The sequence below is a fragment of the Chinchilla lanigera genome, unplaced genomic scaffold, assembly GCF_000276665.1.
Source record: "Chinchilla lanigera isolate Chin_1 unplaced genomic scaffold, ChiLan1.0 scaffold00002, whole genome shotgun sequence".
Taxonomy (NCBI): Eukaryota; Metazoa; Chordata; class Mammalia; order Rodentia; family Chinchillidae; genus Chinchilla; species Chinchilla lanigera.
This window is the reverse complement of record NW_004955403.1, coordinates 45,234,707-45,261,442: the sequence shown is the minus strand read 5'-3', so window position 1 is coordinate 45,261,442 and position 26,736 is coordinate 45,234,707. Positions and strand designations below refer to the sequence as shown.

The 26,736-nt window shown below is 52.4% G+C and overlaps 1 protein-coding gene across 3 annotated transcripts in view; it reads left to right on the top strand.

Moving 5' to 3' along the window:
• Positions 1–26,282, top strand: part of Gfra2 (GDNF family receptor alpha 2) — an 89,665-nt gene extending 63,383 nt beyond the window's left edge. For all 3 annotated transcript variants that reach the window (XM_005373637.1, XM_005373636.1, XM_005373635.2), the window contains 5 exons: positions 12,720–12,829; positions 13,581–13,721; positions 15,839–16,011; positions 24,046–24,099; positions 24,938–26,282. In XM_005373637.1, the coding sequence (XP_005373694.1) occupies positions 12,720–12,829; positions 13,581–13,721; positions 15,839–16,011; positions 24,046–24,099; positions 24,938–25,060 (601 nt within the window). In that variant the 3' untranslated portion in view covers positions 25,061–26,282. The remainder of the gene's footprint in view (positions 1–12,719; positions 12,830–13,580; positions 13,722–15,838; positions 16,012–24,045; positions 24,100–24,937) is intronic.
• The last annotated feature ends 454 nt before the right edge of the window (positions 26,283–26,736 follow it).

The following is a 26,736-nucleotide window of genomic DNA, read 5'->3' as shown; positions in this document are numbered from 1 at the left end:
TAAACTAAGAGGCTCCTTGCTCCTTTTTGCTTGGTGCCATGTTACTATATACCTGTTGCATCTGTTTTTCTGCCCCATGAAAATTTACTACCTGGACCCTGTACCTTCTCCTCAGCTGAAGCCAACACTCCAGTTGAAATTCTCAGACTCTCCAGGATCACAGTGCTCGGTTTCTTCATAGTAAAAATTTCTAAGGGTGAGTGACTAATCCAGTGGGACCCAGTGACCAGCTGCTCCCCGGCCTCTGCTGCATCCTCTCCGCATGGAGGCTATGGTGAGAGCTGGCTCAGGGCCTTGCTCCCTGGGGTCCAGCCCTGTGACGTCAGAGGGAGACCCAGCATTGTCAGTTGCTGTAGAGTTGGGGAGTAGGAACAGAGAAGAAAGTAAGAGTCAGGGCTGGGTGAAAGGACTTCTGATTTGGGCCTGAGGACTTTCAGCCTGAGAGGTGGATGGCCTTGTCCACACGGCAGGGCCTTGGCCTGGGTGTTCTTGTGGGGTTGTGAGTGAGAGTGCTTACTGCATGCAGGCGAGATGAAAGTCTCCTGCTCTGTCCTCCCTGCACACTGCATTCCATGTGCCTGACCTTACATGGACAGGTTGGAACCCCTCAGTGTATGGATTTTATTTTTTAAAGCCCTTTTTGTAAAACACTAACCTCAGCGAAGGGAAAGAAGGAAGAAAAAGAAAAAAGCTGAGTTCAGCAGCTGCAGTTTGCTGTATTTTTCATCTTGCATCAGCAAGTTGGGACCACAAATAATCTGGTCTGATATGCTCCAGCAATGCTACCGCTTAAGTCTTTACCCTCCCTGTGGGCAGCATGGTCCTGGAGCCGATGTGCTTCCCTTTCTGGGTTCCTGGCTCCGGGGCTCGGGGTTGGGTGGGCAGAGTGAGGGCTCTACATGGGAGGGAGAACACTTAGGGGAGAAAGGACTGACCAGCAAGGGGGTAGGCAATTAAATTCCTGAATGGTTTCTGGAATCAGCTAAACATTTCCTTTTAGCTAGTTTCTCCAACCTCATATCCTTTGTTAGTTCAGGAAAAATGTCATTTATAATGGATGTTGCCTTGATAAATTGCTCTGAGAAGCACAGCGTTCTCATTAGTCTATATAATGAGAAAGACTCCTAGTGGTGACATAGCTGCCCAGATATTTGCCTGATAGGAAAAATATTTGTCCATGCATCTTGTTCTAGAAGGCCTGGAATAGAAGGTGCGGGGGAGGAGTGCGAAGGCCCAAGGGCTCCTGTACTTTCTCAGAGCAGAGGCCAGCCAGCCACTCCTGCTCCTTTCTGCTTCCCGTTGGGTCTGGGCTGCACTGTGCAAGCTGCTCTGTGTTCTGCCCACCTGTCCCCTTCTGCTCCACTCCTGCACCGGGCGCTTGTCTGTCCAGCCAGGCAAAAAAGAGGATTATGGTGCAGTGGAACTGTCAGATTTTCTTCTTATTTTCGTTAAGAAGAATACTAAAGATGTATCTAGTACATTCTAATTTCAGAAATACTTTTGCTTACGTGTTTGCATTAGTCCCCCAAATACCTTCTCCGTGGTCACACCCACCTAGGCACTGGGAGGCACAGGAATATTTCCAGGGTTTATGGTTTGTAAGCAGCAGATGTTTTGACCCTTGTACTCTGCCCCATCACTCGCTACCTTTGCCTTCCTGCTTGCTGCAGAATGGACACTTTATCCAGCCTTTCTCCACAGGGACACATTGGCTTCTCTTTCGTAGGTTCCCAAGGCACTTCTTCATGTTAAGTTAAGAGTGGTGCTTAAGGATGTGTGTTAATTCTTGCAGGCCACTTGGGCCTCCTTTAGCAAATGGCTATTACCAGAGATGGTAGAGAGACTTTTTTGAGCCTTAACAGCCACCAAGTAGGATAAGAGGAAGGGAGAATGACATACCCACTGGAGGGCATTTTTTGGGGTTAGGCTACCTTGGTTCCCAGGTAAATTTAACATTGACAAGATTTTCTGTGCTGTTAGCCTGAGATCTGCCTGTGATTTAAGTTTTCAAGGGGAGGTGTTAGGAGAGTTCTCAGATTCTCTGTTGCTTAGAGGAAAGTTTTTCTTGCTTCCAGATGTTTTTCTCCGGTACCGGGAACCGAACTCACGACCTTGCGCTTGCCAGGCAAACGCTTTTGCCGCTGAGCTAAATCCCCGGCCCCTCTTGCTTCCAGATGCAGTCCTCATTTATCTGTTCCTTCATTCATCCTTCCATCCATTCACCCCCCATACTATCATCCACTCATCCATTCAGCCACCCAACCATCACTCCTTGCATCATCCCACCCATCCTCCACCCATCTGCTCACCTGTCCATCCATCCATCCACTCACCTGCCCACCTATCCTCCACCCATCTGCTTACCCATCCATGCATCCATCCATCCTTTCACTCACCTGCCCACTCACGTGATGATGCAAGGAGTGATTGGAGTTTGTGAACACATTCAGAGTGGGGCAAGGCATTCAGGAGGTTTTCTGGAAGGTATCTTACCTGACCTGGGTTTGGAAAGTTAGGAACCACAAAGAAGGAGCAGGAACCGTCATGGTTGGGGAGTATGTGCGGTCAGTGTTGCTACAAGGGTTTGGACTAGGAGAGGTAAGAAAGAGTTGAGATGAGTTGATAGAGACTGTCAGTGTCCCAGTTACCAGTGGAGGTCAGGATGGCAAATGATGGCCCATGGAAACCGAGGAAGGTCAGAGAGATAGCTTAGAAATGTGAAGCCAACGCTAGCATGCCAAGTGCAGTCTTAAGCACTCTAGGGGAATCTCCATTGCCCTTCCCAGAATAGGTTAGCTCCTTTATATGGATGAGGGTCCTCAGTTAAAGGGGAGTACATTGTCCAAGGTCATACCCTTTGTGACTGGCAGGACTGGAGTTTGAATCCAGGTGCCCAGGACTTTGTTCCTAACCACCTTGCTATTCTGTCTCTCCAGATGCTCTGCAATTTAGGTGAAGCATTGAGCTCTGGACATTTCTCTATGTGTTGTTTCAGGGCCGGTCATTTGATATAAAAAGCTATCTGGAATGCCTTGGAATAAAAGGGTTTGGACGGGTCGCAAAGACTGAGAAACATATCTTGTGGAGGTTGGAAGGAATAGGTTGGGAATGACAAGGCTGGGGGAGCATCTGGTCTTTGAGTACGATGTCTACAGAATCATGCTTAGGAAGAATAAGGCCGGAACTGCTATACTAGGCGCAAAGGAACTAAGGTAGTGAGACTTCATGTGTCAGAGTCTCATGACTGATCTTAGGAAGGCCGTTTGAGAGGGGGAGCCAGCAGGATTGCCTGCTGCCTCCTACTGGGGGGTGGTGGATGGGGAGCAGTGGGCTCTGTGGCAGGAGAGCGGGGAGAGGTGGGGAGGGAGAGGAAGAAACCAACCTCATACCACCAGCAAGAACCATATCAGCATTCAGAGAAAGTTGAAAGAATCTTTCAGCTGGCTGGCTACCTAGCTCAAGGCTAACCACACTCAACACAATAATAAGTCAATCCTCACTGAATAATTAAATAGAGAGCCTTCATAAGTATCGACTTAATGTGACAGCAAGTCTATAGTGACTTGGGGTTTGCTTATGTAAACACAATCTCTTGTTCAGCTTACTTAGCAGTTCAATGAAATAGAACAGTCCTTCAATTAAAATCAAATGATGCATACATTTAATTCTTTTCTCCTCTTACTCGGTAGTAATAGTTTTGGAACATAGGTGAAGGGATGAGGAAAAATGGAGAAAAGGGGGTTTGGTTTCAGAGGACGTCAGCGGATGCGTCTAACGATGGTCTCCTGCAGTAGGAAATCGTCTTGGCTGCCACCTCTGGCCCTGGATCTCTGGGGAGATCCAGAGGGCTTAGGTTGGCCTCCGCTCCTTCTAGGCCCTCCTGACCCTGTCTCAGAGCGGGTGTGGGCCCACAACTGGGGTGGGCATGTTGGTTTCTTGGTGGTGGCCTGGGTCTAATTGACTGCTCTGGTCATCTGGGGACCAGTGGCTCCAAACACTGCCCTCTTTCAGGCTGTTATATCTCCCCTGGTCCCTTCATAGCTTACTGGAAGAGAGAGGGGGTACTCAGTGAGCTCCAAACTGGAACTGTTATTGGGGTGGGATGGCACTTAGTGATCTCCTCGGGTGGCCCCAGAAGGAAAATAAGTGAAAATAAGGGAAAATCTGGCTTTGGAACTTGGATTTGAACCTAAGTCTTCTGGCCTTTCTCTTGCAATGTTGAGTTAGTTAGCCTGACTCAGCCTCCACTTCTTTGTCTGTAAAATAGGGGCAATAATCGCCATGTAGGAGAATGGTTGTCAGGGAACCTTGGGGTGAGATTAGTGAAAGCACTTGCTAGGGCACTCTTTTAACATGGGAGGTGCTTATTAATAGTCACAGGTGTTATGTCCTTTTGCTTGAGCCTTGGCAGAGACTGGGCACAGCCTGGAGTGCTGGGCACTGCCCAGGCACTCACATATATTTCCTCATCAGAGATCTCATTCAGTCCTCTGGGCTACACCAGGTAAGTACCATCATCACCTCCACTTTGCAGAGAGAGAAAACTGGTACCCCATTCTGTAAGCTACTCAAAGGAACCCAGTGGGTGTGACATCAGAAATTTTCATGATTGGACGTGCTTCTGTGGAGGGGGCTCAGGGGTTCTCGAAGAACTCAGGGCCCCTGAGGAAGGAGATCAAGCATTTCTACTTGGAGGTCAGCCCTAAGGTCTGTGGCATGCCCAGAAGGGCTTGGCAGCCCTTTTCCAGGGTTGGCCCCAGGCTTCTGTCTACGCTGTAGGCTACAGAAATTGGGGCTGCCCAGGGAGGAGCCTTGAAATAGAGGCTTTTCTCTCTTAGCTTCTTCATCTTCGGACAGAGAGTCAGTTGGATTTACTGATGTGTCCAGAACCACTAACATTTTCTCTAACCGAAGGCTTAGAAAAATCATTGCTTATAATGACCCAAGATTCTTAAGGCCTCATTCAACTAAACTTCAAGAAATAATTGCAACCTTCAGGTAACTTTATTAAAAGAGAACATGATGAACAGTGTCTTTTGTTAGCATCTTTTGAAATTTCCTTTGGAGACTCCTTGGTTCATAGCTTAACATTTTCCCCATTTGTAACCAGGGGGCATAAATTGTACTGGCTCTTGCTTTTTAATCCCTGAGCATCATTTCATGTTTAAATTTTCGTATACTGACGCAGTTCACATCCTTGTCATTTTCTGTAGTGATGTGGCTTTCCGTGGTGTTGACATCTGTTTGAGCTGTTCTTCTCTAGGTAGACTGGACAAAGAATGAGTCCTGGGTGTGCCAGGACTGTCTTCCTGCAGGAGTCGGACCATCATCTGTTGATCAGATCTGTTCTCAGAGCTGCTCTCGTTGAAGCCCTCCTCCCATCCCGGTGCTTTTGCATGGCTTGCACAGACTGTGGATTTGATTTTTGGCCTGTTGACCTTTTCATGGTGTGCTTTTTTTCTGGTTACTTAGAACTCAGACAGAGAAGGTCATGTAATATTAGCAAATAAAGCTGAGTTGTAGTCAATATTTTTTTTTTTTTTTTTTGCTTTAAATGACAGAAACAACTGGGTTAGGGAAAATAAAAAAGGAATTGATTAGCTTATGTAATAAAATATACAAAGGGCAGGGGTGTATCACAATGATTCAAGCACAGATAAGACTGTTTCATCTTGTCACCCAATTTTGTTTCTCTATACAGGTTACTTATGTGTGTGTTCTTACTGTGACCGTGAAGCCAGAACTATGGCCCCTGTATATCTATGATTGCACCTGGGTGTCTCATAACCTGAAAAAAAGAAAAGTTCTTCCATGCCTGCTCCAGGAAAACCTCACATAAGGACTCCAGCTTGTGTTCCTTCTCATCCCTAGAATATGGTGGTGTGGAGAAAGGGGGCTTGGATTGGCCCAGCCTGGGCCAGTGTCTACCTGGGCCCAGCAGGCCATGTACGGCCTTGATTCGAACTACCTGTCTCGAGGAGGAAGTCCCCTTGCTCCAGGTCGCCCCCAGGAGAGCTGCTGTTCTAGGCAGAAAGAATGAGTCTGCACTATGTAGTTAGAGAACAAACAGGAGGGAAGCAAGCCAGGTTACTCCTTGGCTTCATGAACCCAGTGGTGACGACCTGCAGGACGTGGCTGGGGAGGAGGGATGATCATATCGTCCCTCATGAGGCCTGGGGATGTCAGAAAATAGCCACGGGTGGTGCTGGTGTTGCTGGTAAATGGTATGTTCCATTTTTTCAGTGGTAAGAAACTTAACCACTTAACCATGCCCCGCACCACTGGAGAGGGCCTCAGATTGCCATTCCAGAGGGATTTAGATCTATTAAAGCTATTTTGTCTGTTCTCATAAATTCTCCATGCAGTCTATCCTGAGTTCTTTACGCTTCTGGGAGTCCTCATTCCCCTCCGTGAAATATTCGAACACCCTCTTCCTTTGTGCCAGGCAGTGTAAGTGGCCACAGTTTCCCTTGGCAGGTGTCTGGCCAGGGTGTGCTGGCTGTCAGTCATGTGACTATGCTGTAAAGACTGTCTGAGTTACTGTGCCCTCATGGTGAAATACAGAAAATTAAACAACAGCTTTGGGCAGACGCATAGTAGGTCCTCAGAAATGTTATCCCCCTCTTTTCCTCCTTCTAACTTCTTCTAACAATAGACACCTATGGATTTTTATAGTAGTCACATAGCAGGTACAGCCTCGTAAGTAGGAACTTTGGGAAGTTGACGAGAACCTCAGACCAAAAATCCCATGTATTGGCCAGCACTTTCTGGGAGTCATTCACCCCGATGTTATTCTAAGCCAGTCAAATTTGGGAAGTAGGTCTGGGAAGCTTTTTACAGCCTGGGCCAAGGGAGGGTTTCACTGATCACAGGTGCACAGGTAACTCCTCTTTCTGCGGGCTAAGACCAAAGTCTAGCACCGAGAAGGGTATATCCCAGTGCAACTGTGTGGCTCTGTGGAGACGTGTGTGTGTGTGTGTGTGTGTGTGTGTGTGTGTGTGTGCACAAATGTATGCAGTCTTTAGATGTAGCCACAAGCCTTCTGACTTGAAGCATAGCTGGAGTGTTTAAATCCGAGAGCAGAGAGTGGGGTTTGAAAGGTGCCCACAAGCCCAGCACTCAAACCTGTGCAGGTCACCACTTCCCTGACCTGTAGCCTGTCTCTGAATCACCTGTACAGCTTGCTAAAGTGGATCACTGCCCCTGCCCCTGCCCCTGGAATTTCAGGTCTTTCACATTGTGGGTAGAGCCTTGAGAATTTTTCGGGCAGTCCCCAGTTACTGCTGATGCTGTTCATCTGTGGACTGCACTTTGAGAACTGACTTAAAGGAAGTTGCTCCTCTCCAAAATCTGGTTGATTTCTGCTTGTGTGGGTTGATCTTTGTATGCCCAACCCTGTCCCTTTTCCCTTGGCTGGGGCACCTGTGCTCATCAAATAGGGTTGGCTGACCTTAAAAGCAAATCACAATATGGGATGTCCAGTGAAGTTTGAACGGCAGATCCAGAAAACTGTTCAGTTTAACTGTGGCCTAGATGAACTTCCATTAGAATTCATCATTTGTGTAGAATTCAAACTAGCTGGACGTTCTGCAGTTAATATGGTAACCTTTTCATTAAATTGGGGGTCAGGTGTTTTTCTCTGGCCTGCTGCTGTTTTCCTGTGATTGAATGGGCTGCAGCTGCTGGAGAAACAGGCCCGAAGAGGGCTTGTGCTGTTTGGACTGATTCACCTGCTGCCCTGGGCTCCCTTGGCAGTCTTGTCTCCATCTCAGCGGGGAGGTACTTGGCTTGGTGCATTTTGGTTCTCTTGTTGGCTTCCTGCTTTTACTCTCTGGTTATTTGTTTGCTGGTCTCCCTCTTATGCTTCCTTTATGCCATTTCTGTTCTGGGGCTATTAAAGGCAGAAATCTGCAAAGTGATGGGACTGATCCAGGAAAGGTCTGCTCTTGGCAGCAGAAATGGAGTCCAAGGGACCAGTGACCTCCTGATGTATGGGGGAAGAGTGACATCTGGCCGGGAGATGGTGCAGGCATACCAGCTGGCTGGCCATGTATTATGAAAGGGTAACATTTGCCTTGGAGAATGGTGCCCACCAGGAATGGGCTGGAGTGTTCATGCAGCCAGTTCCCATCATGGTTGGAGTTGGAATGTGTCACGGCCTTAAAGGAAATTGACACCACTTGGTCTCTGATGCTGACAGAGGGAGCCCGCTACTGTGGACTTAACCGTGCTTTGGAGGCGGAGAGAAGCTTGAGCAATCAAAGGCCTCCTGGAGACTTGGCCGTGGCAACCTCCTAAATGGCTCCATTTGTCACTCTTGCTTGCCAAGGCTGCGTCGGTGCTGCGAACGGAGAAAGGGATGAACAGAAGGCTAGCTGCTTGCCTTCCTTTCGCCTTCCCCTCACTGTGTGCTGGTCTAATCCCATGGCTCCCTCCCTTCACTCAGAACAGTCTCCTCTCTGAGGCTTGGCTCCACCCACAGGCCTGCTGGGAAGGAAGTAGGCCACAGCGCAGAGTCATGAGACGGTGCTGTCCCCCGTGGGCCACCTGCGGCCTGGAGAAGGCGCTTCGTGCGTATTGCCTGGTTTCTAGGGCCTCTGTGCCTCTTCCTGTGTCTTTGATAGGCGCGGAGAGGGCTGGGGGTGTCAGGAGGCCAGAGTGAGGCTGGGGGCCAGCCACGTGTGTCTGGAGCCTGGCAGGGACTCAAGAGCACTCCCTGATGTGCTCATGCTGCTCTGGGTGGGTGAGACCTAGAGTCACCACAGCACAGGAGAATGGGTGTTGTTTTCCTTCTCTGGGAGACTCTGGGAAAAGCTGCCTCCTGTTGTACTTGGCTGTAGCAGGCACAGTTCAGGGATAAGACGCGTGTGTCGGGAAGGACAACAAAGATGACGCCCGTGTACCCAGGCTCCGCTCTGTCCGAGCTCTCTCACACACACTATCGGCTCTTTATCACTGCAGCCTTGTGTGGAGACAGGCACACGCGGCCCTCACTATTTGGGGACTGATGTAGTAGTCAGCTTTCCCATCGCTGGGACACAATACTTGACACATACACAAGTTAAAGCGGATTCAGTCCACGATCAGCTGGCGGAAGGGCACGGTGAAGCAGAGCTGCGTAGTTCGTGGTGGCTGGGAAACAGAGAGAAGGCCAGATATAGTTCTTGGGGACCCAGACACACCCAGAAGTGTGCTTTAATCTTTAATCCTTTGAGTGGCTTATAAGCCAATCAAGTTGACAGTCACCTTCACTGTGACAGCTGAGGACATTGAGCACTAGAGACACAGCAGGCCAGCACGGAGTCACACAGCTGCAGCCAGGGACTGAGTGTGACCATGTGACAGCAGCTGGATCAGCCCCCTCTCCACTCACTGAGGAGCCCCTCTGCTATCTTGGGTCTGGGCTCTGTCCCCTGACTTGTTTCCCGTGCTCCCACCTCTCCTCCTGATGCCTGGTCTCTCTGGGGCCCATCAGGGAAATATTCAGGATCCCCTAAAGGGCTGTTGCCACCTTCCTCCTGCATGTGACCTCTCCCTTCTCCAGCCTGTGGAGCTGGTGACATTTTGAGAGATCCTACGAATGGTGAGCCAGCCGAGATCCTCTGGTCTGGTTCTTGATTGCAGAGCCAGAGGAGTGCAAGGTCTCATGTGCCATTGGGGGTTGGAGCCATTTAGCAGGCTCCCAATACATGAAGGTTGACGCTCAGGTCTGCTGTGGCCGGCAGTGTTGTCCCCCAGGAGTGAGCCAACGGTGACTCCTTGCCTGTGGCTTGGAGGCTACTGCTGGGCCTTCCCTTCTGACGCTGTGTCAACAGCCACGCCGTTCCCATCTTCAGTCTGTCAGTCACGTGGCAGGAGCAAGGATGACCGGATAGGGGCCATCTCATCCCTTTCTGCAGGGGCTGCACCCTACAGGAGCTGCAGCCATGCCTTGCCTTGCTCACCTGCAGCCCTGCTCAGTGATGGTGCCTGATACCACCCCCTGGGCTCCTTCTGGAGGGAGATATGGCCATTAGCCAAAACAATGCTGTCTTCAAAAGTGTTGCATTGTTTCCTGCTGCTTCTGTAACAAAGTACCAGAAGCTGGGCAGCTTGAAGCAGAAATCTTTTCTCACAGCTCTGGAGGCCAAAACTCTGAAATCAAGGCAGGGCCGTGCTGTCTCCAAAACCCCAACAGAGAATGTTTCATGCCTCTCTCTTAGCTTCTGTGAGGTTGGCAGTCCCCGGTGTTATTGGCTTGCAGATGTATCTGTCTGGTCCCTGCCGCTATTGACACAAAGCATTTGCACTGCATCTGTGTCCCTCTGTTATGAGGACACCGGTCATTGGACATAGGGCCCACCTAATCTACTGGCTTCATCTTAACTTCGTTTTATCTACAGAGACCTTGTTTCCACCAAGGCCACATTCACAGCTACCAGGGTTTCAGAGGACCTCAGTATGCTTTTGGAAGGGGCTCGGTTCAGCTCAGAACAGATTTTGTTTTGTCTCCAAATCCCATCAGTCTCTACCCCGTCTCAGCTACCCGTTAGGTCTCTAGAGGCCCAGGACATAGGTGGAGACCACCTGTCCTTTTACCCCACCTGCTCCCAGTTGACCCCTTGCAGAGTGGGACAGACGCTGGCTTTAATGGTCAAGGGCGGAGGGAAGGGACATGGCTGGAGATGCTTTTTCTGCTTTGGGGCTGGGCAGCGAGGAGACAGAGGGTACAGGAATGGGCAGTGGGGAAGGCAGAGATGACTGCACATTTTCTGCTCCTTTCTTGTGGAAGATGACATTGCCTTTACAGAGGTGCAGATTGAGGGCTCTGAAAAGAACCTCAGGGCCCAGGACCCCTCATTCCCACACGGGAGCTGTGGGGCCTGCCAGGAAGAGTATCTGCCTGCTGCTGGAGTTCTGAGTTTGAGTTTTGGCTGCACTGCTTTCGATCTTTGTGTTCTTCACCTAATTTAGGTTTTAGGGGGCTCAGCTTTCTCATCTGTCAAATGGGATAATAATAATCGCTTGTCAGACACACAAATTTTTCAGATTTTTGTGAAGACTAAATGATAAAGATGGATGTGAAGGTACCATCTTAAAGATCATGGTGGCAAAATCACATAAACTGTACTTACCATTTTCACCATTTTAAAATGTATGACTCGGTGGCACCATCCTCTTTGGGAATTTTTCACCATCCCAGACCAGGAAGGTGCCATTGAAGTGATAAACAAAGAGTCATTTTCATTCATTCAGTGAAGGACACCGAGTGCCTGAGAAGCAAGGGACTTGCTCACGGTCTCCAGTGAGAGGGCAGAGCTGAGCTGAGAGCGCTTGTCCCTGGATTCTATGACCTTCCGCCAGCTGCAGGGGGCTGAGACACATGCATGAGGCCTCAGGGGTCAGATGCTACAGAGGGGCCCTCCCTCCCAAACCCTTTGCCAGCACTGGGGGGCCTCCAGGCAAGAAGAATTTCTGCAGAAGTAGACAGATTCCTCCTGGTGCCCTTGGGCCTGCATGGTGGTGGGTCCTCTCCATGGGCACTGACACTGTCCCTGGGAAGCCTGGGCTCTCTCCTTGCTCAGGCTAGGTCAGTGTCTCTCTGTCTGTTGTCCCCTTGTCCCTCTACATGTCCCTTTCTCAAATGGGACACAGTTCCAGTGGAGAACCAGGGGAGCTGAATTCGGGGTGAACTTGAGGATTGCTTTGTGAGGTCCCTTATGTGTCAAGAGCCTGGGGAGAGGCCAGGTGACCTGGGTCCTCCCTGTGAATCCTGGCTGACACTGGTTTCTGAGGTCCCACTCTGTGATCATTACTGGGACAGTGCCAGGGAACAAGGCCTTGTCACCAGTTCCCAGATCTGTGTGAGACTTAGAGGATGTGACGTAGAGGCCACCCAGCCAAGGATACTCACCTTCCAGCCAGAACATGGGGTAAGGAGGAAGGAGGAATGGGGGCTGTCATTAACGTTAGACTTGGGTGCCTCGTGCTTCATGTAATGTGCTCTTCATGTTCAGCTCTGGGGCTGGGGACTGGGGACAGACATGGCCTTGAAGCAGCTCCTGGCTGTGTAGGGAGCGCAGAGCTGTGTGTAGTGGTTAAGCTGCAAGTCAGAGGAATGGGTGGTGGGCTGCCGCAGTGCCCAGGGATGGACAAGGCAGTACTGCTCAAAGGGATTGCGGAGGTGGTGGAAAGGTGGCAGGGGGCTTTGCTCCGATATGATACCCAAGAGCCAGGTGGGAATGCCTGTAAGATGTCACTAAAGAGACTCCGCTCCTCTCTGGGGCTGGCTCCTTTGACAGATCCTATGAGGTGGCTGGGGCGGGGATTACTGGACCTGTTCTTCAAGTGGGAAGAGTGATGTGTAGAGGAACTTGGGCGACATCACCCAGCAGCGTGGCCAAGCCGGAAGCAGGGCCCAGCTCTCCTGCCCTGGCCCTGGCACTCTGCTCCCCCAGCCTGGGCCCTTGTCATGGACAGAGCCACCGAGAGCATGGCGTTGCTGTCCCTTTTGGGGCCCTTTTTGTCATTTGTCGCTGGGCTTTTCTGTCCTCTACTTGCTCTCAGCTGGAGGACCTTAACATTTGGTTCCCCATTAAATGGTAAACGTTTCCCTCTTCCTGGCATCCTCAGCCCAGCCGGGGGAGCAGCGGGGGGAGCTGCTGTGCCTCTGGCTGGCAGAGGAGGCGTGAAGGCCACCACACTAAACTCCTGTCCTGTTGGGTCTCGTCCTGATGCAGGTCCCGGCTGGCGGACTTCCATACCAACTGTCGAGCCTCCTACCGCACACTCACCAGCTGCCCTGCCGACAACTACCAGGCGTGTCTGGGCTCCTATGCGGGCATGATCGGTAAGCTCTTGCGTTGTCTGCACTTGCCGAGACCTCTTACTGTCCCAGCATCAAAGGGCAGGTGCCACGGTCCAGCTCAGAGCTGGTGGGAGTCAGGCTGAGTTCGGCCTTCTCTGTGGCAGATTCAGACAGAGATTTTGAGGCGGGCTAAAGGAGAGCCAGCTCTTCATGAAAGAGGGGGTTGGGGAAGGCCCCAGAGGCCTTTTAAGCCTTTGGAAATAAGAAAAGGAGACACCTGTTGCATGGTTCTGACATTGTAGGTTCTGTCTTACTGGGTTCTCCCTGCATGTCTTAACTAGAAAGGTGTAGGTGTTTCCATTTTACAGATGGGGAGACTGAGGTTAGAGAATGGAGTAGCTTGCCCAGGCTCAGCCAGCTGTTAGACACCAGCACTGGGACCCAACCCAGGGTGGGCACCTTTGTCTTCCTGGCTCTAGAGCTGGACATTCTCCACTTGCTGGTGAGGGCGAAAGCCGCCTGGAGCGGGCAAGGCTGTGGTGTTTTCCTTGCTGTCCTGGTGATGAGGAGCCTGGTGTCCTTGAAGGCTTGGCCCTCTGTCCCTGCAGATTGGGAGGTCCCTGGGATAACAGTGCTCAGTTAGGATGGCAGGGTGTGTGTGTGTGTGTGTGTGTCTGTCTGTCTGTCTGTCTCCGGGGCAGGGGGACTCCCTGCCCTGTTGTGCCTGACATTGGGGGCTCAGAGGAAAGGCTCTCCTCTCCTCTTTCCTTTCCCTCCCTCTCTCCCCACCCAGGGTTTGATATGACCCCCAATTACGTGGACTCCAGCCCCACCAGCATCGTGGTGTCGCCCTGGTGCAGCTGTCGCGGCAGTGGGAACATGGAGGAGGAGTGTGAGAAGTTCCTGAGGGACTTCACTGAGAACCCGTGCCTCCGTGAGTTAGGGAGCGCTCTCCCCGTCCCCTGGTGCCCAGGACACCCTGCTTCCCGCCTGCTCCCTGGGAGGGGACCTGGACTTACCTTCCCCGGCTATTTGTTGCTCCTTCCTTTGTAATGGCCACCATGGGTGCTGTCTGCAGGGACCCTAGGTCTTGAGCTCTAGGAGATTCACAACTGAGGTCAGTGTACCTGCTTCAGTTTATCACCAGAGTCCTTGAGCCTATGTCAAGCCAAGGGCCAAAACTTTTGTTATTTATTTTTTTGAGACAGGGTCTCACCATATGTAGTTCAGGCTGGCCTTGAATTTCTTTGTAGCCCAGGCTGGCCTCAAACTCACGGTGATCCTCCTGCCTCAGCCTCCCAAGTGCTGGGATTACAGGTGTGCACCACCACACCTGGCACGTTTCTGTTATTCTGACAGGTTCAGTCAGGTTTCTTTGGAGACTGAGCCCTCCCATAAGGCTCTCAGGTACCTGCCACCTTTCCTTCTGACAAGTCTTTTTCCTGGAATCTGTGACTTTCTTTTAAATAACTCCTCATCCAAAATCTGGAGAGAGAGTGAAGCCGTAGTCAAGCTCGGTCTGCTGTGAGCTTTGCAGTTGGACACCCCTTGCTGGACTCGCCATCTGCAGGTCTCTTCCCTCTTTCTTTGCTTCTTCCTGTCTGTCTGTCCATCCATCTTCTTCCTTCCTTTCTGCTTGGCACTGGGGATTTGGAGGTAGAAGTTCCAGCGCCTGTCACTGAGGAGCATGCAGCCCAGGGGAGGTAAGCTTAGGGTTCCCTGCGATCACAGTGCAGGGTGAGGCGTCTGAGGGTAGTTTTGCATGGGGCTCTTCAGGGGCTCTGGTGGGGCCACCACACCAGCCAGGAGAGGGCGGCCTGAAGACTTCTGAGAGGCTGTATCCCTTGAAGATAGTTGGGTCTTGTCAGTTGAAGAGGCAGGGAGCTCCTCCTGGTCTCTCCTGGCAGGGTCCAGTCCTCTGCAGAAGACAAATTTGTTGAGGGAACTGTGAAGTACACAGCGCTGAAGGGGACTGAGATGACAGCTATCTGGGCAGGCAGAGAGCATCCTCCCCTTGAAGACCTGTGGGCTGTGGATTTTTGGGTTCTGCAGGTGGCACTGGGTACAGGATGGCTGAAAGATGCCAGCAGGTGATCTCCCAGGTTGTGATGTGGAGGCCCCTGGGGTGAGGTATAGGATTCTGATGGGTGGTGCAATAAAAAGGGTCCCATAAGAAGGCTGTAATGACGCTCAGGGCAGAGGACAGCAACGACTGTGAACAGAGCAGTGGGAGGGGAGTGGTGACAAGGTGGAGTGCAAGGATCTTCAGGAGGTGGCCTTAATTAACTGCCGGTGGGTGGACGGGGAGGCACCTTGGGGCGGCCCTCTCTTGTCCCCCTGGATTTCTGTCTTTCTGTCTTGAGGAACCCGGGTAGATAGAGATGACATCTTCAGGATCAGCAGTACAGGGGAGGGAATTGTTGGCCATGGTGGGAAGAGATGCCTCGTCCAGGTGCATGCAGGAGGACTTTGAAGTGCCTGTGGGACGTGCAGGTGAAGATTTCTGTGTAGGATCGAGTGGCCCCCAGTGAGTGAGTGCCAGCTGACAACGTGGAGGTGGAGATGCTGCCGCGGGGAAGTTGATGGTGTGGAGGGGGAGGAGGGCGAGTCTGGAGCCCTTGAGATGCCAGCAGTGGGGACCCGGAAGCACTCAGGTCAGCGAGTGAGTGGGACCGTCTGTGCTGAGGGAGCCGTGGCATGGGGCGGAGCTTTTCCAGGACAGTCTGCGGCACGATGGCCCTGCCGCACAGCCCTGCCTCCCTCCAGGTTCCCGCCCATCTCCCTTCACACTTCCTTCTTTCCTTCCTCTCCTCTGCTGTGGTCCTTGTCATGTGCATTTACTCCATTGTGGTTTAAGTCTTTTCCTACCTCCCTCTGGTCATTTTCCCCTCTAGATGTGAACTTCTGCAGGTCTGAAATAAATTCGATGTGCTACCGTCTGTCCCCAGCGTCTGGGTTGTTCCAGGGAAGAGCAGTCAAGGTGGGGAGCTGGGGCAGAAGGCATGGAAACAGGTCCTGATTTTCCGATGTGTCTGTCCCTCCATTCCCCAGGGAATGCCATCCAGGCCTTTGGCAATGGCACAGACGTGAACGTGTCCCCCAAGAACCCTCCATTCCAGGCCACCCAGGCCCCTCGGGTGGAGAAGACTCCTTCTTTGCCAGATGACCTCAGTGACAGCACCAGCCTGGGGACCAGTGTCATCACCACTTGCACATCTGTCCAGGTGAGGGCTCTGCAGCTCGGAACTGGAGCCAGAGTGGGCTGAGAGTCCGGGCAAGCACTGTGGTGTTAGGAGCCGTATGAGACCCATCCAGGGGGGCAGGGAGAGCACTGAAAGTCCTCCTTTAGGTCAGGGCCCCACGAGGAGGAAGGAGCTGGTGGGGCTGTTCTCTGTTCAGTCATCTCGGAATCCGTCTTGCAAGTATGGAACACCTGTTACGGCACAGTATGGTACTAGACACCACAAGGGTACCAGAGTAGTGTCATGGTTCCCATTTACCAGCTATTTGCTAATTGCCAGGTAGTGTCTTGGCTAATTCTCTTTCTGTCTCATTGTATTCCTACACAGTGAAATGTTGGTATTCTTGTTTTTAGAGAGATTAGATCATATATCTAAGGTCACATGGCTGACTAGTTATGGACTGCCATTTCAAACCTACATCTGACTCCAAAGCCCCTGAGATTCATTTGTTTGTCTGATCTTCCAACCTTCCTTCCATCCATCCACCCATCCATCCATCCACCCATCCACCCATCCACCCATCCACCCATCCACCCATCCACCCATCCACCCATCCACCCATCCACCCATCCACCCATCCACCCACCCACCTACTCATGCTCCACAGGTTACATGTAGGATGTTATATGAGATTCTGGGGATACCTTGGCGGGTGAGGACAACACAGTCTTGGATTTGTGGTTCTGTGGTCTTGTTGAAGGTTAGACCACGAAATAAGCATCAGTCAGTACCATGACAGGAGACATGTGGCACTACGGGTGTGCAGCTTGGGCTCCCGCTCAGCCTCTCCTTCCACTAAGCTGCCCTCCTACTATCACACCACGGACTGTAGTAAGTTCTCCACTGAAGAGATTGGTTAGGCAGGCCGTACATAGGCACACATGCACACACACACTCATGTGTGAACACACATGCCTGTAACAAAGAATTTAGGGCAACATATGAGGGAGCGGAGAGGAGGCAGGGAGCGGCGAGGTCATGGGTAGTGGGCACAGGGGCTGTTTCAGACTGAGCAGGTTGGTTGGGCCCGAAGGACATCAGCAGGGGCCCAGCCTGTATGCAGTTGCAGGGGTCAGGAGCTGGTTGGTGTGAGACAGTGGGCACCCCTGTCTGAATGGGAGGTGAGCTCCTAGGATCAGCAGTGTCTGCTGCTCATACTGCCACTGTGGACTTGAGTAGGGCACTCCTGGACACCCTGGACACCCATCACAGCACAGTTCCCTCCCTGGTGGGGCCCCCTGCTCAGTGACAGCTGGCCTCCAAGTACCTCCAGTCTGGTGACCACGGTCTGGCAAGGTCTGCCTATCCATCTGGGCCTTTACAGGCTGCCACAGGGCACCCTTGCTCCAGAGTCCCTCGGGGCCAGTGCACCTGAGGAGCTGCTGACCCGCCAGGAGGATCCCCCAGCATGCCCACATTCTTGCTGGGATTCCTTGTAGCCCCAGAGAAGTTCAAAGCCCTCACCCTGTGCCTTTCAGTGCTTTTGGACTCTGAGTCCTATTTTTTTCCTGTTGTCTCTCAGCAGGTTACTAAACCAGCATCACTTGGTGTCTTCCCCACAGCCTGGCTTTCTGTAGGCTCTGGTTTGGGGCCTTGTCTTAGCCTTGGTTTGGCTTCAGGAGAGATGGTGGATGGATGACCTGTATGGGAGATGATGTTATAAAAATTCTTCATAAGCCAAGAGAATCTGCCCAAAAGTTAGGTGTTACAGCTCCTGCGGGCTGGGGAGGCTGCCTGGCCAAGGTCCATGGGGATGGCCGTCCAGAGAAGGAAGGGAGTCAGACTCTCAGAAGAGACCCCACTTGCCATTACTCCCCTGTGCCTTCTCCGAAGTGCCAGGGGCAGGGCCCTGATTCTGTTTCAGTGACAGTCCTTTAAGGAGGGGCTGCTCTACCATGCCAGGTGGTGGGAGCATAGTGTGAGTAAGCCCTCAGTCCTGCCCCAGCTCAGCTGGAGGTGGTATGGGTGCCTTGCCTCACCCTGGCCTGCACCCCTATTCTGTCCATCAGCTCCCTTAGCTTGGAATGTCTCTGATTGATGGGCTCTGGGGTGGCCCTGATGGAGCCCTTTGGAGTTATGGGAACCCTTGGCTGTGGGAAGGGTCCTTAGAGCAGAGACAGGAAACTGTGGCCTGGGTTGCGGGGAGGCATGCACCCCAGTTACGGCTTGGAGAGAGCAAAACCATTTTTCCTAGCTCTGCCCTCCTCTGTCCTTCCTCTTTCCTTGGGAAAGGATTAGGGTCCCCTAGAGATGACAGTCCAGTAGGGACTCATGTGGGTTTCTAGGTGTTAGAACTGGAAGGATTCGCTAAGATTCCCATCTTAAACCCAAGGAGAAGGAGGCCCGGCGGGGCCAGTAACTTGTCCACAGTTCTATAGCCAGTTGGTAGCTGGGCAGGGCCCAGTAGTGGGCCCCTGGCTACCCTGTGGCTCTCCTCAAATCTGTTCATTTCAAAGGACTTTCCTGTGGTGGGTGGATATGGGACTGAAGAACTCCCATCCCTACTGGGGCCTGCTGGGCAGAGATGCTGGCACTGGCATCTGATGCACCATGGGAGAGCCAGCATAGCCCTGAGTTGGCACTGATGTAATCTCAGATCCACTGTCAGAACCACTCTTCTTGCCTGTACACCTGTCTGGGGCTCTCTGGAACTTGGAGAGCACCTGGTAGGGTCTGAGGTGCTCTCCTGGGCTGCTCTGCTGCCTGTCCATGTTTGTATCTGGTGTGAATGTCCACCCTCCCCTCTGTTCACTGGTCCCCAGAGTGGGGATCTGGGAGGCAGGCCTATCTCAGACACTCACCCAAAACCTTTGTTTCTGGAGCCTGGGGAGGGTAGGCACCCGCGGAATGGGCCTGGGATGTGTGAGCGAGACACTGGCCTGGGCACATGCCAGTTTGCTTTGACACAGGCCTCTGCCCCTCCTCTCCATCCCTCTGCCCAGCGAGTCCTCCTCACATGTCCCCTCTCAGGGTTGTCTTTCTTGATTCTGTCCATGCCACCTTGCCCTCTGCCTGCTTTGGGCTCCTGTTTTGCCCTGTCATCATCTGGGCCCCATCCTGTGTGCTCTCTTCCCTCCTGGGCCAGTGTCTCTGGAAGCCTGGGTGGAACATGCCCCTTCTGTGTCACCCTGCAGAGCCAAGTACACAGGGCCTGGCATGGAGCAGGTGTGCTGCCCAGGTTAGAGGAGAACTGAGAGTCCCCAGCTTGCTTGGTTTTTCAGAACTCACTGCTGTCTTCTCTAACAGGGTCTGGGTGTCTTCTCAGCAGCTCTGTGCCCAGTTCCCCGCCCCTCCTGGATGTCCTCTGGGTGCATAGAGCCGGGAAAGGGCAGGGTGCAGACAGTTTTGTGTTGACAGTGTGGAAAGATTGGTCAGGAGGCCTTTGGTGTTGTGGCGACACCTGAATCAGGGCTTACAGTGCGGATAAGGGAAGACTAGTAACGTCTAGGACTTTGCCTGGCCAGGGCCTCTTCCCCCATTCCTGACATTCCCCTTGGGTTGCTCTGGGCTCAGAATGCCCGTCTGCAGGGCCCCCTTGGGTCAGTGGGACACTCGCCCTTCCTAGGACTGGGGAGCACTGGTGACATTCCTCCTTGCCTCTACCAGCCACTTTCACCTCTTACGTGTGACGCTACCGGTCCCATGTTGGGACATTTAGAAATGAGTTTGAAGGGGCTACCAAAAGTCTCTCACTTCATGCTTGAAGCAACTTCAGCAGCCAGCAGCCACCTCTGTCTCCTTCCTCATCCTCTCTGCTGTAGGGATGGGTGTGGCACCCAGCACATAGTGGCCCGTTAGTACATGTGCTCATTTATTCAGTGCAAAGTCTTAATGCCTGTCACCTGTCCCGGGCACTGAGGCTGAAAAGCTTAATCATCCTTTACCCTGGCCCTTGTACAACTGCTTTCAAGGGAGAAGACTGTCACACCAGGAGGACTGAAGAGGCGAGGTCCTGGGAGGGAAGGATGCTTTTTAAACCAAGAGTGGTGGAAACCGAGGACTCATGACAAAGGAAAACCTTCTTTCAAGCCTGAAAGGATAGGGACAGTTGATTGTGGAGCCTGGAATCGGGTTGGAGTGTGTGAGGGCCTCCCAGGCGGAGGGGCAGGTGGTAGCGATGCTGGAGTCAGCACAGCATAGGGAGGTGTGTTGCATAGGGGTCCCTGCCTGTTTTATAACGTGGGTGTCCCTGGAACACAGCCCCGCCTTTTGTTCGCCTGTCTTCTGTGTTGCGGGGAGAGCTGTGTGGTGGTTGTGGCAGAGACTCTGTCTTGCAAAGTATAAAATGGTTGCTTGTGGCGTTTTATAGAAAACATGCACAGGGCCCTGGCCCTGGCCAGGAGGAGATGCGGCCATCGGTTTGGGTGGGGCACAGCGCTTGTATGGGAAGGAGACGGGGTGCGCATGTGATGTACAAGCTGGAGTGCTAGCAGCAAGGCCCAGGATGCCCTGGACAAGGGGGTGTTGAGTCTGATCAGAACTGTGGCTGTCGGGGGTTAATCGGACAGAGGTGGAGATTTGTTGGCAGGGGAGAGAGATTGGAGTCAGCAGGACAGCTTAGGAGACCCTTTCACTATCTGGAGGTGAGAGGTGTGATGTGGGAAGGACAGGGAGGAGGAAGAGTGGAGAGTCACAGGAGCGGGAATGCATAGGAGGGACGGGCCTGGTGATGGGCTTAGGTGGACGCAGGAGGCCAGGGGCACTGGGAGTTGGGGTTGGGCCCAGGAACCGAAGCAGGGAACATGGGCAAAGCCCGCCCGCCAGCCAGCCATCTAGATGGACAGCATTGGACTGTGCCAGGCCAGCAAGGTCCTGAGACTGCCAGCCTGGCCTTTGGGGGACAGTGTAGGGACAGAGGGTGGAAGCAAACTAGAGGAAGACAGTAACTTCCGACTTCTTGAGCAAAGGGGCCTCTATGGGAGAAAGCTCTAGAAGGATGAAGCTTGCCTTGCTGTTGCCCTTGCTCCTGTCAGGAGGCGTAGCACAGCCCCTAGGGTCAGTCCTTCCCACAAGGTTCCTCTGCCTGCCACTGTGTTACAGGGATTGCTGCCAGAAGCCCTGTGTCCTAGCAACCTGGGCCTGTGCCCTCGGCGCCGTCACCCACAAACCCTGAGCCTACCTCAGAGGGCTGAGAGCCTCAGTGTAGGGGCTGGGCGGGGCCTGGAGTAACCCAAGGAGGTAAGCCTCTCAAGTGCAGGGCTGAGGCTCATTGAGGGGAGATGGTTCCCCAGGTGATGAAGGAGGTCGGCAGTGGGTCTGAGTCCTGGGTGTTTGCATCAGGTGGTGGAATTTCTTTCTCTGCACGTCCGTACGCATGTGCCACTTTCAGAAAAGTCCACTTCTGGTCAGCTGCCCCCATTGTGAAGGCTGGGTTGGCTGTCAGGCGAGGTTACTGAGGCCTGCACTGTCTGCTCCATGTTTTCTGGAAATCTCGTGGGGTGGAGACTTCTCCAACCCTTTGCTTCCCAAGCTGTCATCTGCTGCAAAGAGGCTGCAGAAGGCTGGGAAGAGGTGGGAGGCTGGCTTCCTGGTGGCTCACCTCCTGGCCCCTTCCTGGCCTCTGTGCCGCCTTGCTCCTGGGCTCTGCCTTGGGGCAGGGTGGGCTTGGTTCTGTTTCCTGCTTCCTGCAGTTGGCCGTGAGCCCTTAGCTTTGTGGGGAGCTCTGCTGTCATCAGGGTAGCTTGTTACATCTCTCTTTAATAGATGAGGAAACAGGCTCAGTACACTTGCCCTGCGTCATTACAACAGCCAGACTTGGGCCCAGAGCTCTGGCCTCTCAAGCCCTTTGCTGCTTATTCTGTTTTTGGGTGACCTCAGATGAAGGGGCTGTCCTGTGGACACCAAGTGTTAGGATCCCACAGTGTAGACAATGAAAGGCTGCACTGGGGCTGTGTGGACAAAAACCCATACACCAATCTGGCAGCATCTGAAGGAAGGGTTCAGAGCGGCATTGGAGGCCAGTGTATACCTTGCACCCAGTGCTATGGCCGTTCAGCCCTGACTCAAATGTCCCTAGGCTCAGAAGGACTCTCTGTCCCCTCTCAGGTTCCCTGTGTAAGCTCTTCCAGCATCCCTGCCCCTCTCCCTTCTTGGGAGGAACCTGTTGGGTCCTGCTCGCTCCCGAGCAAAGTGCAGGCCTAGGCCAGGTGTTCCAGGGGGCATCGGCCTTCAGATATTATCTCAGCACACCTGGTGGAGCTGGTGAAGGACATGCTGTGCTTTGGGATCGGGGGCTTTGTGTGCTCCTCCGTGTGGGCTGAGCTTGGGGTAGCACTCTGCTAAACTGGCAGTGTCTAGCTGAGGACCTGCCTGAGAGCTGGCATCCGCTGTCACGGAATGTTGTGCTAGTCCTGTTTTAGAGGATAGCTAGTGTTGTTGTTTTGTCAAGCTGTATTTTTTTTTAAGCAGTACGCTTTTTAAAAAATTTATGTGTAAGTTCTCTGTGTGGAACAAATGAAAAAGGAACAGCTTTGGTTCCTTTGGTTGAAATGGGATAGGATCTCAAGTCCTGGGGGGATGTCTGCTTCTGTGATTCTACAAGGGCTCCATCTTTAGCAAGCACCGTGGGAAGTGGGAACACAGACACCGCCCCCAAAGGGTCTGGACAGCACTGGCACAATTAGACAGTTACACCAGGAAGTGACGCCAGAGATAAGTAGGTGCGAGTGATGCACGTCACAGATGGCGACTGCTGCGACTGAATGAGGATTGGTGGAGGGGCGGGAGAGGGCAGATGGGATATGGTGATAATGGCCTCTGAGGTGGGATGTCACGTTCTGGTCCCTGCAGTGGCCTCTCATGTCTCTGGTTAGAGTGGCACTGTGGTCCCAGGATCCAGTCCTTGGGGCTGGAAGCGTGACCTTGTGCAGAGGGACACAGTTGGTGGGTTGGCTGGGCTATAACTTGGCACTTGGAGACATGAGTATTGTAGTCTTGAATAAGATCCTCCAGGGCAGGATCTGGTTCTATTCCTGCTGCACTAGTCATCACGACGGTCCTATCTCCACCATTGGCAATGACTCTACTCTTGGCCGGGGTCTTTTTGTGACAGCTGGGACCTTGTTTAGCTGACCAGATGTCCTGGGTGGTCGATTGCCTATAATGTCCAAGGCATTATTGATATGTTTGGCCAAGAGCAATGATTTAGGCATAATTTCTTGGGCTTCTCAGTTGCTTTTGGTGGCCAAAACTTCTCCACAAGTACCATGGGAACTAAGCTATTTGATGCCAGGATAGAAGCACCGCATCCCCAGCTGGTTCCCATGGATCTTTATTATGATGATGCTAGCAAAGGACTGCTTTTTGTGCACAGCCTCCCTGTATTTGTGCCAGGGTAGAGAATTCTGGAACCCTCATCACATCAAACTTTCTTTCCCATTCCTCATCCATCCAAAGATGTCCCAGGTGCTGCACATCTGTTTGGGGTGGGAATGGCCTGGCAAAAATGCCCAATATCTCCCTAACATGCACCAGTGCAGACATTACTAATCGATCATAGCTCTCTTTCCTCTTGAGTCCAGATGAGGACTTACGATCTTTCTCCATAAAGCTCAAGCAACAAAGGCAAATAATGGAAGCTGGCAGCCAGATGCCATTTCTGATAGGTAGCATCCATTCATATATTCATTCATGCATGCATCTAGTAAAACATTGATTGAGTTTCTGTTATAAGCTAAACACCACTCCATGCAAGGAAAAGAAACCTGGTCTCTGCCTTTGAAGAGCTCTGAGTGTGTAGACAGACATGGAAGTGGTTGATTTACTACGAAATGTTGTGAACTGGAGAGTAAGGCCTAGAACTGTGTTTTCAGGAGCCCAGAGCATCCAGAGTCTAATTGTTGAAGATTTCAGAAGGGGCAGGGCCTTTTGTGCTGGGTGGGACCAAGCCAGTGCTGTTTGTTATGTGCTCTGTCTTTGTGATGCCAATGGAGAATGCAAGGGCCTTATCTGAGCTGGACAAGGCCTGGCCTTGAAAAGCCTGGTGACTTGGACTTACTCTTGCCTTCTCTCCCACAGGAGCAGGGGCTAAAGGCCAACAACTCCAAAGAGTTAAGCATGTGCTTCACAGAGGTGAGTAGGGGCAGCATGGGGGAGGGTACAGGAGACCGGGCCAGAGCAGGCTATTTCCTAGGTGAGCCTTGCACTCAAAGCCCCTGAATCCCATTGCACAAGTCTGGACAGCTGAAATTCTGGTCCCACCTGGACTTGCATAGGTGTCAATCTGCTGGTGTGGCTTTCGGGGAGTACAAAGGCTGCAGTTAGAACCTGTGGCTGCCTCCCCCAAGGAGTGGCTACTTTGAGCAGAGGCCCTCTCACACTTTCCTTGCTCTTTAAAAGCTGCTCAGGGCTGGGTCAGTGATATTTACAAGGTACAGGGATGAATGAAGACCCAGCCTTTATCTTGAAAGAGTCCATCCACCTAGGAGTCTTTGTGACTTACAGATTCAAGGTGGTAACTTGAGTGGGAAGAGGCCAGATAAGGTTCTGCAGGAGCGGGAGAAGCTCAGGCAGGCTTCTGGAGGAAGAGGCATCATACACATTAGGAACAGGGAGAAGGTGGACTCTCTTTCCTCTCCTGTATCCTGTAGACTCGGGTCCTCCAGGTCCCCAGGCCTTCTTCTCTTGGGGTCTCTAAATGTCTCCCTCATCAGTCCCGATACACTGCCCACCTCCTGCACCTGAGACCTCAGAGCCTGGAAGGGGCCACTTGCCCCTGTCCTTCTGCCCTGCCCAGCCCCATGGAAACCTAGTTCTACCTCTGAGTGCCAGGGAGGGTCCTCTGGGTGGTCTGAAAGGTGGGGCTGGAGGTGGGTGGTTTGTGATTCCAGCCTTGCTGAAGGGTTTTGTTGTTGTTGTTGTTGTTGATATTGTCGTTCTCTCTGTGTTTCTGCTTCTGCTATGGACTCAGCTCACGACAAATATCATCCCAGGGAGCAAAAAGGTGATCAAACCTAACTCAGGCCTCAGCAGAGCTCGACCAATGGCTGCCTTCACCGTGCTCCCCCTCCTGATGCTGAAACTGGCCTTGTAGGCTCTGAGGACTGCGTTGAGAGATTTCTACAAGCTATAGAACTCCCACCTGAGAAAATGGAAAGTCACCCACTCTCACAGACACACACACACACACACACACACACACACACACCTTGCAAAAAAATTTTTTTTTCCCACCTTGTCTCTGAACCTGTCTCCTCCCAAGTTTCTGCTGTGGAGAAGTTTTTCTAAACCAAACAGACAAGCAGGCGGACAGCCTGAGAGCCAGCCCAGAGGTCCCCTGGCAAGGGACATCCAGTGCCGAGGAGGGTGCAGGCTCTAGAAATGCCCTTTATTGTCTCCAGTGTTTTTATCTCTGGACCCTTCTGAAGCAAGAGACCACGGCGAGACTGCTGGTGTGGAAGGGACTGTGCTGTGCCTGATGCAGGCTGGGGACAGGACACCTGCAGCTGCTCTCTCCAGCTGCCCACTCTGAGGACCTGCCAGGGTCTGGAAGTGGGCGTCGGTCAGTGGAGAAGCAGGGCTGGCCATGTGGTCCTGCTGGGCCCGGTCGGCCCCTCCTCTTGCCTTCAAAGATGGAGATGATTTGCTTCCCTCTCTGCCCTCTGGTAGCTGGGTGGGGCTGTCTGATGTGGGAACTCCATGGCTGCACTGGGTCCCCCGACTGTAGCGTGGGTGGGGGGCCTAGGGCCAACTCCAGGGGGCGCCTGGGAGGCCAGCTCTAGGCTATGTTTTCCTTCCTAGTGGCAGGAATTTTAAAGTCAGATATGATGCTTTACTGGCTTGATTTCTTTGGATCCATTTGGTGGGGCTTCCCTTGGGAGAGGGGCCGCAGAGGCGGGCAGAACAGACCGAGGTGAGACGAGTGTCACTACACCGTCTGGTCTCTCGAGCTCTCTCCTCTCCTGACCCCTCTCCTGGTTTCCACTTTCTGCATTTCCAAGACACACGTCAACTGTCTGTACATGATGAGGTTCCTTTCTCAGTGTAGGTGTATATACACATCCGTATACATATATCCTGTGATCTCCTTTCTCTTTCCTTTTTCTAAGAAACAAAACTATCAAAATAATACCCCACAGATGAGCGAAAATGTATTATTGTAAAGTTTATTTTTTTTAATAATGTTGTCTATAATGGAAAAAAAAATGGAAATGGACTCCTGGAGCCCCGCTCCAGTTGGGCTGATGGGGCTGTGGCCGGGGACTCCTGATCCGCACTCACTTAACCAAGGCTCCAATAAACGTACTAGGAAGCAAGCTGCCTTCTGCCTCACTGCCATATGCCTTCCGCCCGGTGGCCTTGGTGCCACTTGTTGGGGGGCTACCTGAGGTTCCTTCACTGCCTGGGGAAGTTTGTGTGCATGTGTGTATGTGAGTGTGTGCACGCATGTGTGTGCACACTTGTGCCTTGTCCATAAGTCCCACTGAGGATGGATGGATGGCGCTCCCAGTGGAGATGGTTTTACACTGGGCGGGCCTGAGGGTCCCTGCCATACTGAGTTTGAGGTCCCTTTGCCTATTCCACCTGCTTCATCTTCATCAGTATCAGAGCCTGCTGTTCCTGGACTGGAAGAGAGAGAGCAACGAGAGGTGGGTGGGAGGAAGAGAGAGCCTGGCTCCACACCTCTGGTATGATTTGGTCTCCAGGCAGCCTGAGTGGCCCTGTCTGTTTTCTGTACAGTGACGTCCTTCCTAGGACTCTTGCTCTACT